We start from the raw sequence: 17,115 nt of genomic DNA on the forward strand, positions 1-17,115 counted from the left end.
CAGGGCCCGAGCACTTGCATTTCTAACCAGCTCCTGATGATGCAGCTGGTCTACCAGCCACCAGCTGGCTAGCACGGGTCCAGTCACAGTTTCAGTAGAAGGAAGTTCCATTCATAAACTATACAATTTCAGATGCCTTCAAGTAGAATTACCTGATGAAATCTAAAAATATTTCCAAGCTCACCCTAACCCTGAAATGAAGATTATCCTCCCAACCAATTTCGGGAAGGGAGGGGCCAGTTAGTTTCAACGTTTCCATTTCAAGTATTAGAGCCTGATCGGTGGCTCATGCGTGTAATCCCAGCACTTTGAGAGGCTGAGGCGGGAGGACTGCTTGAAGTCAGGAGTTTAAGACCAGCCTGGTCAACAGAGGGAGACTCTTGTCTTTAAAAACATTCAAAAAATTAAAAATTGGGCAGCTGTGGTGCTGTGTGCCTATAACGCTACATAATTACTTTAAATATTTGGACAGATAACTTAAATAATACTTTAATAATTTAAATATTTAAACAGATAATTATCTGTTTTGGTTTGTCAACACTGTGGCAAGTCATGCTCTTGCCACTAGACTCCTGCCTGGGCGACAGACAGGGAGATCCTGGCTCTCAAAAAAAAAAAAAAAAATTAGAAAAGTGAGGCCAGGCACGGCAGCTCACACCTGTTATCCCAGCACTCTGTAAGGCCAAGATGGAAGAAGCACTTAAACCTATGAGTGACAGACCAGCCTAGGCCACAAAGGGAGAGACCCTGTCTCTACAAAAAAGTTAAAAATTAGCCAGGTGTACTGGCATGCACCTGTGCTCCCAGCTCCTCAGGAGGCTGAGCTGAGAGGATCGCCTGAGCCCAGGAGGTTGTGGCTGCAATGAGTTGTGATGGTGCCACTGCACTCCAGCCTGGGCGGGAGAGCAAAGCTCATCAACAATGAAACTCTCTCAAATTAAAAAAAAAGATTAGAAAAGTGAGTGAGATGGGCCGGGTGCGGTGGCTCACACCTGTAATCTCAGCATTTGGGAGGCCAAGGTGGCTGCATCACGAGGTCAGGAGATTGAGACCATCCGGCTAACACGGTGAAACCCCGTCTCTACTGAAAATACAAAAAAAATAGCCGGGCGTGGTGGAGGGCGAGGTGGCGGGCTCCTGTAGTCCCAGCTACTTGGGAGGCTGAGGCAGGAGAATGACGTGAACCCGGGAGGCGGAGCTTGCAGTGAGCTGAGATAGCGCCACTGCACTCCAGCCTGGGCGACAGAGGGAGACTCCTTCTCAAAAAAAAGGAGACTCCTCAAGAAAAAAAGAAAAATTAGAAAAGTGAGTGAAATGACCCAAGACTACACAGTAAGTTACTACAGAAGCTGGTGGCATCTTAGAAATATAGAGTTTATGGGAAAAGTTTTAAATTTTTAATGAAAAAGACTTAGAACAATGTATTATTTACATGTAAATAAGAAAAGAGCAGAATCCCCACATCCTCTTCGGAGGGAGACAGGAGGCCGTTTATGAGAAGAGAGTCCATATAAACCCCATTAAATAGAAGCTGGACCTAAATACTTCCAAACAGGAGTACAGAACAGGTGAACAGTCTTCACTCATCCCCTCGATCTGCTTCAGATCAGATCAGCAACTGAAAGTGAAGAAAGAAACAGATTAAGGAACAATACAAAAAAAAAAAAAAAGAAAATTTGTAATGTAAATTTAACTAAAATCTCACAAGAGACTTCTCAAAACAAAAAACAGGCCAGGCAGTGGCTCACACCTGTAATCCCAGCACTTTGGGAGGCCAAGGTGGACAGATCATTTGAGGCTAGGAGTTCAAGACCAGCCTGGCCAACATGGTGAAACCCCGTCTCTACTAAAAATACAAAAATTAGCTGGCTATGGTGCACGCATCTGTAATCCCAGCTACTCAGGAGGCTGAGGCAGGAGAATTGCTTGAACCCAGGAGGCAGAGGTTGCAGTGAGCCGAAATCACGCCACTGTACTCCAGCCTGGCTGACAGAGCAAAACTTTGTCTCAAAAAAAAAACCACAACAAAAAAACAAACTCAAGTGCCCCAAACTAAGAATAGGGAAGTTCTCTCTACAATTCCAGTAGAGCTGGACGATTTCCTACCGTTCATAGGCATCTCATCGATCTGAGTGGAATAGTACTGCTCGATATCTCTGAGGATGCGGATGTCATCGTTCTTCACAAAGTTAATGGCGACCCCCTTCCGGCCGTATCGACCTGATCTCCCGATTCTTCAGGAATAAAACAATATCACAGTCAGTATCTACAGCAATCAAGATTTAGTAAATGTGTCACAGAAGTGAAGTCAATGAGAGCTTGCATCCTACCTGTGTATGTACAATTCTCTGTTATTAGGGAGATCATAGTTGATGATGAGGGACACCTGAGGGACATCCAACCCCCTGGCCCAGACGTCTGTAGAAATAAGCACTCGGCTGCAAAACAGAAAGTGTGTTTGAGACGATTAAATTACTCATGCAAGTGTAAGACTGGACTTGCTTCCATTGCTAATTTTGAGGAATCCTGGCTACAAGTTCAAAAGATGAGATTCCCCCCTCACACCAGTCTGTCTGCAAACATGAAGCCTCAGGGACAGCACCAGAAATCCCTGTGCAGAGGGGCTGTTGCTGGATTTAGTTACTTCGGTCATGTGCTCCATCAGATTAAAAAAACAGACATCTTTTACTATACTACCTTTAACTTGTTTCGTCGGTCCTAAACCAATAATTGGGAAAAATATTTTACTTTTGCCTAGCAACAAATTAAGAACAGTAACTTTGGCTGGGAGTGGCAGCTCATACCTGTAATCCCAGCACTGCCGGAGGCTGAGGTGGACGGATCACCTGAGGTCAGGAGTTCGTGACCAGCCTGGCCAACAAGGTGAAACCCCGTCTCGGCCGGGCGCGGTGGCTCACGCCTGTAATCCCAGCACTTTGGGAGGCCGAGGCGGGCGGATCACGAGGTCAGGAGATCGAGACCATCCTGGCTAACACGGTGAAACCTCGTCTCTACTAAAAATGCAAAAAATTAGCCGGGCGAGGCGGCGGGCGCCTGTAGTCCCAGCTACTCGGGAGGCTGAGGCAGGAGAATGGCGTGAACCCGGGAGGCGGAGCTTGCAGTGAGCCGAGATGGCGCCACTGCACTCCAGCCTGGGCGACTAAGCGAGACTCTGTCTCAAAAAAAAAAAAAAAAAAAAAGAAACCCCCTCTACAAAAAAAAAAAAAAAAAAAAAAAAAAAAAAGCCATTCCAGCTACTCAGAAGGCTGAGGCACGGGAATCACTTGAAACCAGAAGGCAGAGGTTGTAGTGAGAAGATACCTGACCACTGTGGAATTAAACTAATTGAAACGATGAACAGAAAACCCGTACTTACTGGAAAAGAAGACACACACTTGTAACCAAAGTGCCAACCTGGCTAGTTAAGGCTTGTTATCACCTCAACCGAAGTATTACAGGAGCACAGCGAACGTCTCATTAACTGGAAGGTTTTCTGCTCACCCAGGGCCTCAGCTTTCAAAGCAGGAGCTCGTCATCTCCCCAGCTCTGGGGCCTGCCTCAGGCAGTGCATATGAAGTGCTTAGCACACAGTCTAGCAAACCCTGACCGGCAGAGCCACAGCACAGCGGACCCACCTGGCGCCTGACCGGAACTCCTTCATGATGGACTCCCGCTCTTTCTGGGGCATGTCTCCGTGCATTGAGGACACAGTGAAGTTGGCTTCTCTCATTTTTTCTGTCAGCCAGTCTACCTACAAATCCAATCAGCAGATGCTACTGCAAGTTCGTACACCAAACCAGAGATGTGTATTCAGGATTTTACCCCCATCATTTGCAGAACCAGTATCAATATTCACAAAGTAACTGCTCTTAAAACTCAGAATCATCCTAACTGGATGCACAAACTTTTTCCCAGAAAATGTTGGGGTGCACTCACAAACCCCTCTTACTTCATTTTCTCCACATAATGACTCTACTGGGGAGGGGGCCAGGTGTGCTCATTCTCATTTGAAATTTGAATTCCAATCTTGTCAGAATGTAGCCCAATTCCTTTCCTTTCTCAGGAAAGTGGCCGACAGTTCTCAGGTCTGCCTCTACATTATCATCACCTGGGGATCTAAAACTACTCAGGCCTGGGTTCCACCTTCAACGAAATCTGAATCTTTCAGGGTGGCTGGCATCGCTATTCTGTAAATAAAGTTTTAATGGTCACAGCCATATCTGACCATTTGCATATTGTCTACAGCTGCTTTTGCAAGAGACCACACACCCCGAAAGCTTAAAATATGGACAAACTGGCCCTTCACTGAGAAATCTTGATTTAAGTCATTCAGAGACTCAATCTGCAATTCCCCTTCAAGCACATGGAGGCTGTGCAGTGCCTCTTACCTTTCTTTTGGTGTTGCAGAAGATGACCGCCTGAGTGATGGTCAGTGTGTCGTAGAGGTCACACAGAGTGTCAAATTTCCACTCTTCCCTCTCCACTGCCACAAAAAATTGCTTGATGCCTTCCAGAGTCAATTCATCACTGAAGGACAAAGACAAATCCTGTTACATCCTCATTCTTCCAGCTAGGACTTGAGGGCGGGCCAAGCCAGGATGCAGGGAGACCCCAGTGGAGAAGGTCACACCGTGGTATCTGGTGCAGACCCAGCGCCCCAGCCCTATCCTCCATCCCGTCAGCACTTCCGTCACACAGGTCTCTATTCTGTATCCTACTGAACATTTCACAATGTGCACCATGTGGAATATGATTCTAAACAAAACACTGGTAAGTAAATACAGTCATCTAATTTTTAAATTTAGAATTATTGGTTCAAACCACAATGAGTATTATAAAAGATGGGTTTGTTTTGTTTTGTTTTGTTTGTTTGAGACAGGGTCTTGCTCTGTTGCCATGGCTGAAGTGCAGTGGCACGATCACAGCTCACTGCAGCCTCAGCCTCCTGGCCTCAAGCAATCCTCCCACCTCAGCCTCCTGAGTAGCTGGGACTATAGGCATGTGCCGCCCTACCTGGCTAATCTTTTATTATTTGTAGAGATAGGGTCTCCCTATGTTGCCCAGCCTATTCGGTTTTTCAAAACAGGAATTTTAAAAGAATTTGCATGCTTTAAATTCCTTTACACTCAGGCAGGAGGATAGCCTGAGGCCCAGATTCTGACACCAGCTTCAGCAACACCCTGGCTATAAAAAGTTTTAGAAATTACGACATAAAATCCTTTATAAATGGGGCCCAGTGTTTTAGTAAACTCAACTAGAGGGGCTCCTACCGTTTCACCAAGATGCGGATTGGGTCGGTCATGAACTTGTTGGTCATCTCCAGAATCTCGTGTGGCAGCGTGGCACTGATGAGCACCACCTGTGTGGCTGGAGGCAGGTACCTGTACACGTCATAGATCTGCTCTTTGAAACCTGGGACAGGGCGCAAGACAGGTGAGGGATGCTTAGGGCGGCACGCCCAGCGTTCCCACTGGGTGAGAGGCAGAGTGGGGATAAGGTACGGTTGACAGGATCTCACTTTTACAGAACCAGGCCACATCCACGCGTTCTCTCCGTCCCTACTTCCCGCCCCCGCCGAGTGTTATCTGGTTGAGGGAATCTGGTTTTCCTCTGGTGCTTCTTCAATCTGAAGTGCTCTAGGGATCAAGAAACCCACCCCGAGAGTCCTAGACGCCAAATAAAAAGCAATAGAGAGGCTGGCCTGAGTCACCCACAATCTCAGATGCCTGCGGCGCAGTCCCGACTCACTTCCACCTGCCACTGTCCTGTGAGATTGGCATCCACTGTGCCCAGACCTGCCACATTTTAAAGAGAACCCAGACATCTTGTTACAGAAAATCTCCCAGTGAAAAATGCTGCCCACTTATTCACATTATTTAACATGGCACAGGCGGAATCAACACGGGAGCCAGCACACATGTACCCTCCACCAGGCCTGGGCAGAGCTGGGCAAATGAGAAGGGAGCCAGGAGCAGGCAGGGGCCCAGCCTCCTCACCACAGGGCCAGTTAATGAACTGGAGGCTCTGACTCCATAAATCATATGCGGCCAGAGAATCTGCATTTCTACAAGTCCCCAGGTGACAAGGATGCTCCCGGCCTGTGCCCCTCACTGTGAGGACCTCTGCCCTAAGTGCCACAAGCACAAAGAGCCACCCACAACCCAGGGCTTCCTCAGCCACCACAGAAACTGAGTGTGGTCACCGAACCTTTAACCTCAACGAGGAGCAGGGGGTCCAATAAAGGGCCCCAGAAGGAGGAGGGGAGGGATGTGAGGTGCTCAGAGCACAGGCCCCCCAAAGAACTGCTGGAACCAGAGGCCCGAGACGTGCCTGAGAGGATGCCCATGGGTGCCGCTGGTGAGTGCTGAGAACAAAGCACTTCCTCACCACCCACCTGATACCCTTATGAAGACCCTGGGGGGCCTGCCACAGACCCTCACAGTGAATTCGAGGTGACACATCACCATGCATTTCCCAATCACTATTCTAAGAGAAGAACTGCTATCACCTAGAGGTCCTCACTTCAGAACACCTATGAAAATCCAAGAAAGTGTACATCTGAATCCTACCAATTTATCTTTGTGTGCATGTGTGTTTTTTTTTTTTTTTGATAGTCTTGCTCTATTGCCCAGGCTGCAGTGCAGTGGGGTGATCTTGGCTCACTGCACCTCCACTCCCGGGTTCCAGCAATTCTCCTGGCTCAGTCTTCCGGGTAGCTGGGATTATGGGCACACATTACTACCCACCACCACACACACCTGGCTTATTTTCGTATTTTTAATAGAGACGGAATTTCGCCATGTTGCCCAGGCTGGTCTTGAACTCCTGACCTCAGGTGATCCTCCCACCTCGGCCTCCCAAAGTGCTGGGATTACAGGTGTGAGCCACTGTGCCCACCCTCCAATTTATCTTAAAGAATGAAAATAGCCTACACAACCAAGAAATATATTATGGAACATCCCTCCAACAGAATACCTTATTGCCATTAAACAGGCCACAGAACACTTATCATGGACAGATGCATTTTTAAAAAAGCAGATTATCAAACCGAATACACGTGATTCCACATCTATTAACTACAGTTATGTACAGAAAGTCTGGAAACATATTGTTTTAGGAAAAACCCCCAAACTAGGTTTTTCCTCTGCTCTCACACCAACACAATCCTCAACACAGGAGATGACGTCTGTGAGTGACTGGGGAATGGGGCTTTTCCTGCCCACCAAGCAGGGGACAGGAGTGCAGGGCCCTCCAGTGAACTCTGAGACTCCCTACCCGGAGCTGCTGCACAGATGCATGGTGTATATATGTATATGTATCATAATACCATGCACGTATTTTACAATATTTTTTAAGATAGGCTTGTTCTGTCACCCAGGATGGCACAATCACCGCTCACGGTGGCCTCCAACTCCTGGGCTGAAGTGATCCTCCCACCTCAGCCACCTCAAGTACCTGGGACTGGCCCATGCCACCACACTCTGCTAATTTTTAATTTTTAATTTTTTAGTAGAGAGTACGTCTCTCTCTGTTGCCCAGACTGGTCCTGAACACCTGGTCTCAATGATACTCCCATCTTGGCTTCCCAAGGTGTCTGGATTATAAGTGTGAGTCACCAAGCTCAGCCTTATTTTGTGATTTTTATTCATTTTTAATAACTATGTCTCTTCAATAAACATGTATTTGCATATATCACAAAAGAACATGAAAGGCATTTGTAGGAAGTCCGGGCCCTGCTGGTGTTGCCCTCCACTGCTCCATAACCCCCGTGGGCCATGTCCTTCCCGGAGCGGCGCCCCCTTCCCTCCTTGCTCCTCTGAACTCGTTTCTCTAGCCACTCAGCTTGCAGTCTCACAGCTCTGCCTGGGTTTACTTCTGGGTCTTTAGCCCCGAGCCCAGGATTAAAGGACTCGATGACGAAGTCACCAGCACCTGCCCTCTGCTACTCCACAGCCGCTCTGGGCAGCCACTGCCCCAGTGGGCCGCGCGGTCCTGACTCTAGGCTCTCTGACAATGGACATCCTGACAGATGGCCTTGACCTTGGCCCATGAGTTTGTCTGTCTGGAATGGGCCTATGAGTTATGTCCACGTTTCTTCCAACTTTGATAAAAGCTCCTCCACCCTCAAGTGTCCTTTCTCTCTGCTTCCCCTCGGCCAAGCCTTCTGTCAACCACACCACACGCTCCTTCTCCGTCCTCCCATCACCACATCAGGCCTCCACGGAGGAGCCTGGAGTTGGCTCTGAGCACTCAACAGAAACTGTCTCAGAGGATCGCTAGGAGGCTCTAGGACCCCCTTCCAGTGCTGACCCACCCACCCACCCCTGCCAGGCCCCTGGTGGCTGCTGACCCTGTCCGTGTCCTCCCTGGACTCTGTCCCACCTCTCCATGAGACATACTCTGTGCTTCCTAGGTGCCCCCGCCCCAGTCTCCCAGCTGTCTGTTCTTCCACTTGGCCTACATGTTCCTGGGGTTCATGGACCCCACTGCCTGGCTCTACCCAGGGGGCTGTCGACATGCAGCTGAGGCCAGACCCTTCCAAGCATGTGACAGACTAAGGGTGTACCAAGGCACCTAAAAGCTAAGACATGTCAAGTCTGAAGTAACTATGCCACCTGACTCCCAGATCCGCCCTCACCTGCTATCTGCCTTACCACCTGTGTGCCAGCCTAGCGACACACTTGGGACTCTCCTGAGTTAGGAAGGCTGCCTAGGGGTTGGTGGGGGTGGCAGAGGGGCCAGCCACCAGCCCTCAACCTTCCCTCAAACCCTCCCTTCCTTCAATCCAACCCCTGCTTTGGATCCCCACTGCCACGTGGGTGAGGCTACCACCTCACCTGGATCAATGCCGCTGCATAAAACTGTGGGTCAAACAGGCCTTCTCACTGCAGCCCTGGATATGCAGCTCAGGGTTCATCTCTTGCACTTCCCTCCCGCCCCCCCCCCCATCCAGTTCAAGCCATGGTGAGCCACTTCCCTGAAGATGTGTGCACACATCTTTAGCCACAACTACCCAGAAGGCTGAGGCAGGAGGACTGCTTGAGCCCAGGAGGCAAAAGCTATAGTGAGCCATGATCATGCCACTGTGCTCACTCCAGCCTGGGCAACAGAGCAAGACCCTGCCTCAAAAAATGAATAAATAAAATCAAGGTAGGAATTTCTGTTCATAATTGCCTCCAAGGCACAACTATTTTTCCACAATGAAAACACTACTCACATTCAGAACATTCATTGGCTGTTTCAGTTTTACACTGTGAAAATTTAAGAACTAAGAATTACGTCAGTAGAAAAGTAATTCTTGTTACTCATACCTTTATTCAACATTTCATCAGCTTCATCCAAAACCAACATTTTGATAGCACGTGTCCTTAAGCTTCTGCGACGAATCATATCTATGACATGAGATTTTGAAATAATTACGACAAATCATATCTATAACATGAGATTTTGAAATAATCACACCTGAGGCTCCCAGGAAAGAGCTCATCATTCCAGCTGGTCTCAGTGTTCCAGAGACCTTCCCTCTACCTCCCGCAAGTGATCCAGGTGCAAAAGTCTACCATGCAGCCCACCAAATTGAAAGCTGTCCTGTACCGTTTAAGTGCGTCTTACAAATACTACTGGCAATACCATTTTTAGTGACAAAAGTGCTTACCAAAAACACGCCCTGGAGTGCCCGCGACAACATGCTGTCCATAATCCAGCTTCCTGATGTCCTCCCCAACATTGGTGCCTCCAATGCAGGCATGGCACTGGACATTCATGTAGTCGCCGAGAGCGAGCAGCCCCTAAATCAAAGCACAGGTTCACGTCCAGGGTGGGAGAGGGAAACATCCATGGTTTCCAAAAAGAAAGATGGTTTCTACTCCAAGATGATCACCAATTATTATTTATGCCATTATTATCTTGAAAACGCAAAATTCGCCTGCTCTTTTCTCTGACAAAATCAAGTTAATTTTGCTGGTTTCTTTCTTTTTTTTTTTGAGACGGACTCTTGCTCTGTCGTCCAAGCTGGAGTGCAGTGGTGTGATCTCGGCTCACTGCAAGCTCCGCCTCCCAGGTTCACACCATTCTCCCACCTCAGCCTCCCTAGTAGCTGGGACTACAGGCGCCCACCAGCACACCTGGCTAATTTTGTTTTTGTATTTTTAGTAGAGATGGGGTTTCACAGTGTTAGCCAGGATGGTCTCGATCTCCTGACCTCGTGATCCGCCTGCCTCAGCCTCCCAAAGTGCTGGGATTACAGGCATGAGCCACCGCGCCCGGCCTGCTGGTTTCTTATTACAAAAATTATACCATTAACAGAAAACAACATATAAAATTCATAATCCCATCCACCAAAGAAACCAACATTAACATCTTAATATACATCTTTTTAAATATACATCTTTATATTATGTAAGTATAAAATGGGTACAATTTATTTTTTTGAGACGGAGTTTCACTCTTGTTGCCAGGCTGGAGTACAGTGGCGCAATCTCAGCTCACTGCAACCTCTGCCTCCCGGGTTCAAGTGATTCTCCTGCTCAGCCTCCCGAGTAGCTGGGATTATAGGCACCTGCCACCACGCCCAGCTAATTTTTTATATTTTTAGTAGAGACAGGGTTTTACCATGTTGACCAGGCTGGTCTCAAACTCCTGACCTCAGGTGATCCACCCACCTTGGCCTAATTTATTTTTATTAAAATTTTTTTGCTGAAAAATCTACATTCCTAAGGCTGTAAAAAACTACTGAGAGCACACAAGCCACACCAAAAATGACTTAATACAAACCAGCAATTTATATAATGATTCATGGCAAAATGTTAATCAGGAAGAAAATTTTGAGGTATCAGAAAACAGGATTGGATTAAATAAATAAGTCAAGTGTTTCACAACTAAATCACAAAAGCAGTACTTGCAAATCGGACACCACTATCTTTAGCCATCTCACCTTCTGAATCTGCACAGCTAACTCTCTCGTGGGAGCCAAGATCAAAGCTTGAGTTTCACGAACCTGGTGAAATAATTTATCAGAAAATAGAGAATTCTCAGTATTATCAAGGTGGACTGTAGTAATTCACACTGAGATCTATATGAGAAATCGTATCTCATATTAATCATACTTCTCATCTCTTACAGAGGTTAACAAATCTTAATGTCATTTAAATTGCAAATCCAGCAATAACTTAATGTGTCAGGATCCTCGTTTGCAGACAAGAACTTCCTCTAGTTAAATAAAGAATCATGACATAATATTAGTGCAAATATTAGTGTACAACTAAGACTCTGTAAAAATTTGCTGAGTCAATACATACTAGAAAATTTTTAATTGTACTTTTTGAACACTGTAGTTACAGAAGAAAAAGCAGGTATTTCCTAGAATTACAGAACAGTCTGTTTTAAGAATGACAAATTACCTGAATATCCAAACACTGGAGGACTGAGATACTGAAGGTGGCTGTTTTGCCTGTGCCGGACTGAGACCTATTGAAGGAAACAAGAGCAGTGGGATCAGACGGAGGACAGGCCACGTCCCAGCTGCACTCCAAGGCCTGGGCTCCAGAGGCACTTATGTACCTTATTCCAAGAAGCCCCCGTACCCAATAACATCTTAACTGCAAGGAGGCGGGACTCGGGCCCAGTGTCACAGCTTGTTAAGTGTCCATGAGGAGAGTAGATATGGCTTCTGCATGGGGGGCAATGGAGCCACAGACTCTGTCACTTCAAGAGGTGTTTCATAGGTGTCAGAAAAAGGAGGACTCCCCTTTATTTAAATACAACTCTTTTCCTTCTAGGATTTTGGACTAACTCTCTCCTCCAAAGAAATTTTTGTGTAAATGAGTTTTTGAAATTAGGCAAACAAGGAATAAAGCTATTAAAAGAGGATTTGTGGTGCTAGGAGATAAGGCTATATACAGGTTTTCATTCATAGTTCCTAGCTCACAGCTCCCATAGCCCTTGTTACAGTCTTACTAAATTGATGGGTTTGTTAGGCCTCAGGAAACAATCTCTCTGACCTTCTGCTCTCCTTTCGCCTGCTCCACAGCGGGGCTCTAATCTTTCCTGCCTTTCAGATTTTAAGTCATAAAGACCCTCATTTCACGGCATGGTGGCTCAGGTCTGTATTCCCAACACTCTGGGACGCAGAGGCAGGACTGATTGAAGCCAGGAATTCGAGACCAGCCTGGGCAATACAGGAAGAGACCCCATTTCTAAACAAAACAAAAAACAAAACAAAAAACCAACCAGGAATGGCAGCACATTCAGGCAGTCCCAGCTACTTGGGAGGTTGAGGTGGGACGATTCCTTAATCCTTGGAGTTAGAGGCTGCAGTGAGCTATGACCGCACCACTGCATTCCCCCCCGGTGACAAAGTGAGGCCCCATATCTTAACACAAAAAATGTTTAGGCCGGGCACAGTGGCTCACGCCTATAATCCCAAGGCTTTGGGAAGCCAAGGCAGGGAGACTGCCAGGAGTTTGAGAGCAGCCTGGGCAACACAAGGAAACCCTGTCTCTACAGAAAATAAAAAACGTAAATGGTGATGTGTGCCTCTAGTCCCAGCTACCTGGGAGGCCGAGGTAGGAGAATCACTTGAGTCTGGGAGGTTGAGGCTGCTGTGAGCTGTAATCACACGACTGCACTCCAGCCTGGGAGACAGAGTAAGACCCTGTCTCAAAAAAAGTAAAAAATTTAAATTAAAAAAAATTTTTTTAAAAAGCATTATGGTATTATCCTAGAAAAGCTCCTGCCCTATTCCCTGGGCGGGGGAAAAGAATGCTGACCTCATGGAATTTTCCATAGAAACCCAAGAGGACCAAGTTCGAAGAGCTTCTGGATGGCTGAACACAGACAGTGGAACACAAGGAGGTTCTGGGAGGCTGCACCCCCGCCCCCATATCTGTATCCTTTGCAGCACCCTTTATAATAAACCACTAAATGTGTTTCCCTGAGTTCTTTGAGCTGCTGTTCCAGCAAATTAATCCAACCTAAAGAGGGGATCATGGGAACCCCAACTCGAAGCTGCTTGGTCAGAAGTTCTAGACATCCAAACTTATAACTGATGCCTGAAAAGAGGGTAGTTGAGGGGACTGAGCCCTCAACCTGTGGGATATGGCCTGTCTCCAGGCAGATGGTATGAGCTGAACTGGAGGACACCCAGCTGGAAAACCCCCACACAAGTCGTCTTCTGTGCTGATGACTGTGGTGGTGGTGTGAGAGCAGAGGAAAAGCAGTCTGTTTTTCCAAAATTGTGTTATATACAACTCCACCTGCCAGCAAACCACTAAGCAAAGCTGGCTAAGAAAATGAAAGCCTTGGCCGGGCACAGTAACTCACGCCTGTAATCCCAGCACTTTAGGAGGCCAAGGAGGGTGGATCACCTGAGGTCGGGAGTTTGAGACTGGCCTGACCAACATGGTGAAACCCCATCTCTACTAAAAATACGAAAAGTAGCCGGGCATGGTGGTGGGCGCCTGTAATCCCAGCTACTTGGGAGGGTGAGGCAGGAGAATCGCTTGAAACCGAGAGGCAAAGGTTGCAGTGAGCCGAGATGGTGCCACTGCGCTCCAGCCTGGGCGACAGAGCGAGACTCCATCTCAAAAAGAAAATGAAAGCTTTCTATAGTAGAGAACAGAAATTTAAAAATTATTAAACCCTGTGGCTAAAGTCAGGGCACGTGTTGGTACTGAGTGTGTAGAAGCTGAGGGAAACAGTCATCCCAGAGCATCTAACTGCACTGCGCTGCCCAAATTTGCATCCAGCCCTGCGCCGCACCCCAGGACAACTTACTGCGCGATGACATCTCTCCCTTTGATGATCTGCTTGATTGCTCGTTGCTGGATTGCTGATGGTTTTTCAAAACCTGCAAATAAAAACAAAAAAATAGCTCTCGCTACAATGACAGCACAGAAACCCTGTACTGTGAGCTCCTCAGGGGCAGACATGGTTTGCCTTTTGAACCTGTCCTCCCGCCTAACCCAGTGTTCAACATAGCAAGCTCTCAAAACCCAGGGGCTCAATGAATCGGACTAAGTGGATTTCTAAACTAACATGAGATATTATTTGTAAAGACAAATCTCTATTTTTTTTTTTTGAGACGGAGTCTCGCTCTGTCGCCCAGGCTGGAGTGCAGTGGCCGGATCTCAGTTCACTGCAAGCTCCGCCTCCCGGGTTTAGGCCATTCTCCTGCCTCAGCCTCCCGAGTAGCTGGGACTACAGGCGCCCGCCACCTCACCCGGCTAGTTTTTTGTATTTTTTAGTAGAAACGGGGTTTCACCGGGTTAGCCAGGATGGTCTCGATCTGCTGACCTCGTGATCCGCCCGTCTCGGCCTCCCAAAGTGCTGGGATTACAGGCTTGAGCCACCGCGCCCGGCCGACAAATCTCTATTTTAAAAAAACCACCAAATTGTAGAATACAGAAAAATAATAATGATAATCTTCTGGGTGTGCAGCATCTGGAAGTATAAGTGCCAAAATGTTCCTGGCAGTTACTGCAGTAGAGGGGTGAAAAGCAGCTAACTTTTTACTCTAATTACTTCCTTAGGTTTGACTGGATTACAAACAACCTATACTACTTTTTAAATTAAAAACAAAAACAAAACAAAACAGGAAAGTCACTGTAGCCATTCTTCTCTCCTGCTAGCTAGCATTAAGTCTGTGTGTTGCTGACAGGTCTACAACTCTATTTAACCTGCCTGGGTCACACTGTGGGGTGTCCTATGCTGTTCTCCTGTCTGGATGCAGCTCACTAACTACCATACCATCTCTCCTGCAAAGCAACTACTACACCAAAGGGGGAGGCTATTTTGAAGAAGAACCATGTGTTTTTCAAGTAAGTAAATGCAACTTTATGTACAAAACTCTATTTCAGTTATTTTTTGGTAGTCTCTTAAATGTAGCTCTGTTCAGTTCTGGGGCATAGCGAAAAATGAGAAACAAAAGAAAATGTAGCACAATTTCCCATCTTAACACAAAAGCAAATATAGCAGATGATTTAAACTCTTCACGAAGAGCAAGCACATGGATGGGAAACTAAAAACAGTGTCTTAGGGCAGGGACCGCCTGAGTGCCAGGAAACCAGGTGGGGCTGTCAGCCTCGCTGGAAGGCTGGCTGAGATGCTTTCTCACCACCCATCCTCAGCACCTTCGCCTCACTTTGTTCAAACTGTTGTGGCATCAAGAATTACAGGATAAGACCAGCTGGGGTGGCTCACACCTGTAATCCCATCACTTTGGGAGTCTGAGGCTGGCAGATCACTGAGGTCAGGAGTTCAAGACCAGCCTGGGCAAGATGGCAAAATCCCATCCCTACTAAAAATACAAAAACTAGTAGGGCATGGTGATCGGCTACTTGGGAGGCTGAGGCAAAGGAATCGCTTGAGCCCCAGAGGCAGAAGTTGCAGTGAGCCGAGATCACGCCACTACAGTCCAGCCTTGGTGACAGAGCAGGACTGTCAGAAAGAAAGAAAAGAGAACTACAGGATAAAAAATGTCCCTGTCCCAAGCATTAAACACAGGCCATTTACCCTAGATGCTAGCCATTCCCATCTATGTGCCCAACCCAACCTCTTCTCCAGGCTCTCTCTCAACTTCCACAGATCTTTCAAACATACCAAGAGACAGCTCCTGATTCTGACTCTCTGGAGTGCTGCCTACCTAGCCAAATGTCTGCAGCATCAACCACTGGTTACTCAAAACACTAACCCTCCTCCTTCTGTCACTCACAGTCAATCCATCAGCCAATGCTGTCAGTTCCCTGGCACTCCATCTCCAAGGCAGCACAATCCTCTCTTCCCTGTACTGGAGCAAAAGCTTCCCAACTCTTCTGTTTCCTCTCCTGCCCTGCCTTGCCTCACCTGAAATTCACAGACACCCAGAAGAATCTTTAAAGCTGTAAATGTGATCGTGTCACACAGCTACTTACTACATTCCAGTGGCTTCCCACTAGATTTCCAAATGAAATTCAAATTATTCGTCACCCCTACACGTCTTTGCTAGATCTGGCCCCTGACTAGCTCTCCAAAATCCCACCACAGGGGACTTCTTTCAGTTCCTGGAATGCAGCTGGCTAAGGGCTGCAAAGCCCTGGCACCAGCTGTTCCTTCTGCCCCAACTGCTCTTCCCTCCTCTCCTAAAAGTCTCCTTCATCCATACCTCTGCTCAAATGGCACCCCCTCCTGCGAACCCCCTTACCTCTCTGCTTTACTAATTATCTCCTCCTTCCCAGGCCCACTCTATTCAATTACCTGGCTTCGGGTTCTTCCCAGCAACAACCACTGTCGGGGCAATCTGACCGCATGCTGTCCCCCCAAAGGAAATTCAAAACCCGTAAAGGCGCAAACCCATCTGGTTTACCGCCAAAACCCCAGTAACTAGAAAAGTTAGTAGGTACAAAACAGTTATCTGCTGAATGAACGACTCCGAGGTGCCTCGAAGCGGCTGTAGCCCCCGACGGACCCAGCGCCGAGCTCTGCACAGGGGACACACAGCTAACGCGCCGACACAGCCAGGCGTGAGGGCAGGGGTGGGGGTGGGGGTCGCACGTCACTGGCCCCCGAGCCTCGACCCTGACCACGACCTCCGGAGCGCAGGGCCGGCCCGGGAGTCACCAGTCGGGCCCTCAGCCCCCGGCTCGCCGCCGGCTGGCCCCCGCGGCCCGCGCCCACTCACCGTAAGCGTAGATGCCCCGCAGTAGGTCCTCCCGCAGGCCCATGGTGTCGAACGTGGGGGTCACATCCACCTCCTCGCTGGTCTCGAATTCCACTTTGGTCATGTCTTCCTCTTTGAGCAGACGCTTTCGCGCCGAGCCCGAGGTCGCCATCGTGGCCGTGGTCGCCATGATTTAGAGTCCGCGGAAGAGCACAGCGCGCGCCGCAGCGTAAACCACCTCCCGACTCCTCTCGCTGCCGGGGCCGAGAACTGACGCCTTAGCGTGAGAAAGCGTAAGACGTGCGTACGTGCGTATGTGCGTGCGTACGTGCGCGCGAGGCGGCCCCGCCTCTGGGGCGGGGCACTCTTCGTCACTTGAAAGGGAACTGGGCGTTTGCCGCAGGAAAAAGTAAGGTGTTTCTGCTCTCGCGCCATATGCAGTTCTCGCGGGATCTCGTCGAGGGCGGGGCACCCGGTTCCTT

General features: G+C 48.2%; 1 protein-coding gene across 1 annotated transcript; it reads right to left on the bottom strand.

Annotated features, from left to right (window-relative positions):
• Positions 1 to 1,369: 1,369 nt before the first annotated feature.
• On the bottom strand, positions 1,370 to 16,998 carry EIF4A3 (eukaryotic translation initiation factor 4A3). Its single transcript, XM_031657846.1, has 12 exons — positions 16,655 to 16,998; positions 13,774 to 13,846; positions 11,400 to 11,466; positions 10,934 to 10,996; positions 9,656 to 9,788; positions 9,312 to 9,392; positions 5,271 to 5,412; positions 4,389 to 4,527; positions 3,636 to 3,751; positions 2,331 to 2,438; positions 2,107 to 2,234; positions 1,370 to 1,618 (listed from the first exon to the last, which is right to left on the bottom strand). The coding sequence occupies exons 1-12, from the start codon at positions 16,821 to 16,823 to the stop codon at positions 1,602 to 1,604; spliced, it is 1,236 nt and encodes a 411-aa protein (XP_031513706.1). The 5' UTR covers positions 16,824 to 16,998; the 3' UTR covers positions 1,370 to 1,601.
• Between the last annotated feature and the right edge of the window lie 117 nt (positions 16,999 to 17,115).

The sequence above is a fragment of the Papio anubis genome, chromosome 17 (genome assembly GCF_008728515.1).
Source record: "Papio anubis isolate 15944 chromosome 17, Panubis1.0, whole genome shotgun sequence".
NCBI lineage: Eukaryota > Metazoa > Chordata > Mammalia > Primates > Cercopithecidae > Papio > Papio anubis.

Excerpts from the sequence above, each read along its gene's own strand:
- EIF4A3 (XM_031657846.1), bottom strand. The coding sequence starts at position 16,823 with ATGGCGACCACGGCCACGATGGCGACCTCGGGCTCGGCGCGAAAGCGT. Across the intron at positions 10,997-11,399 it reads TCCAGTGTTTGGATATTCAG|GTTCGTGAAACTCAAGCTTT; the intron begins GTAATTTGTCAT and ends TTATTTCACCAG. Across the intron at positions 4,528-5,270 it reads ATCCGCATCTTGGTGAAACG|TGATGAATTGACTCTGGAAG; the intron begins GTAGGAGCCCCT and ends TTTGTCCTTCAG.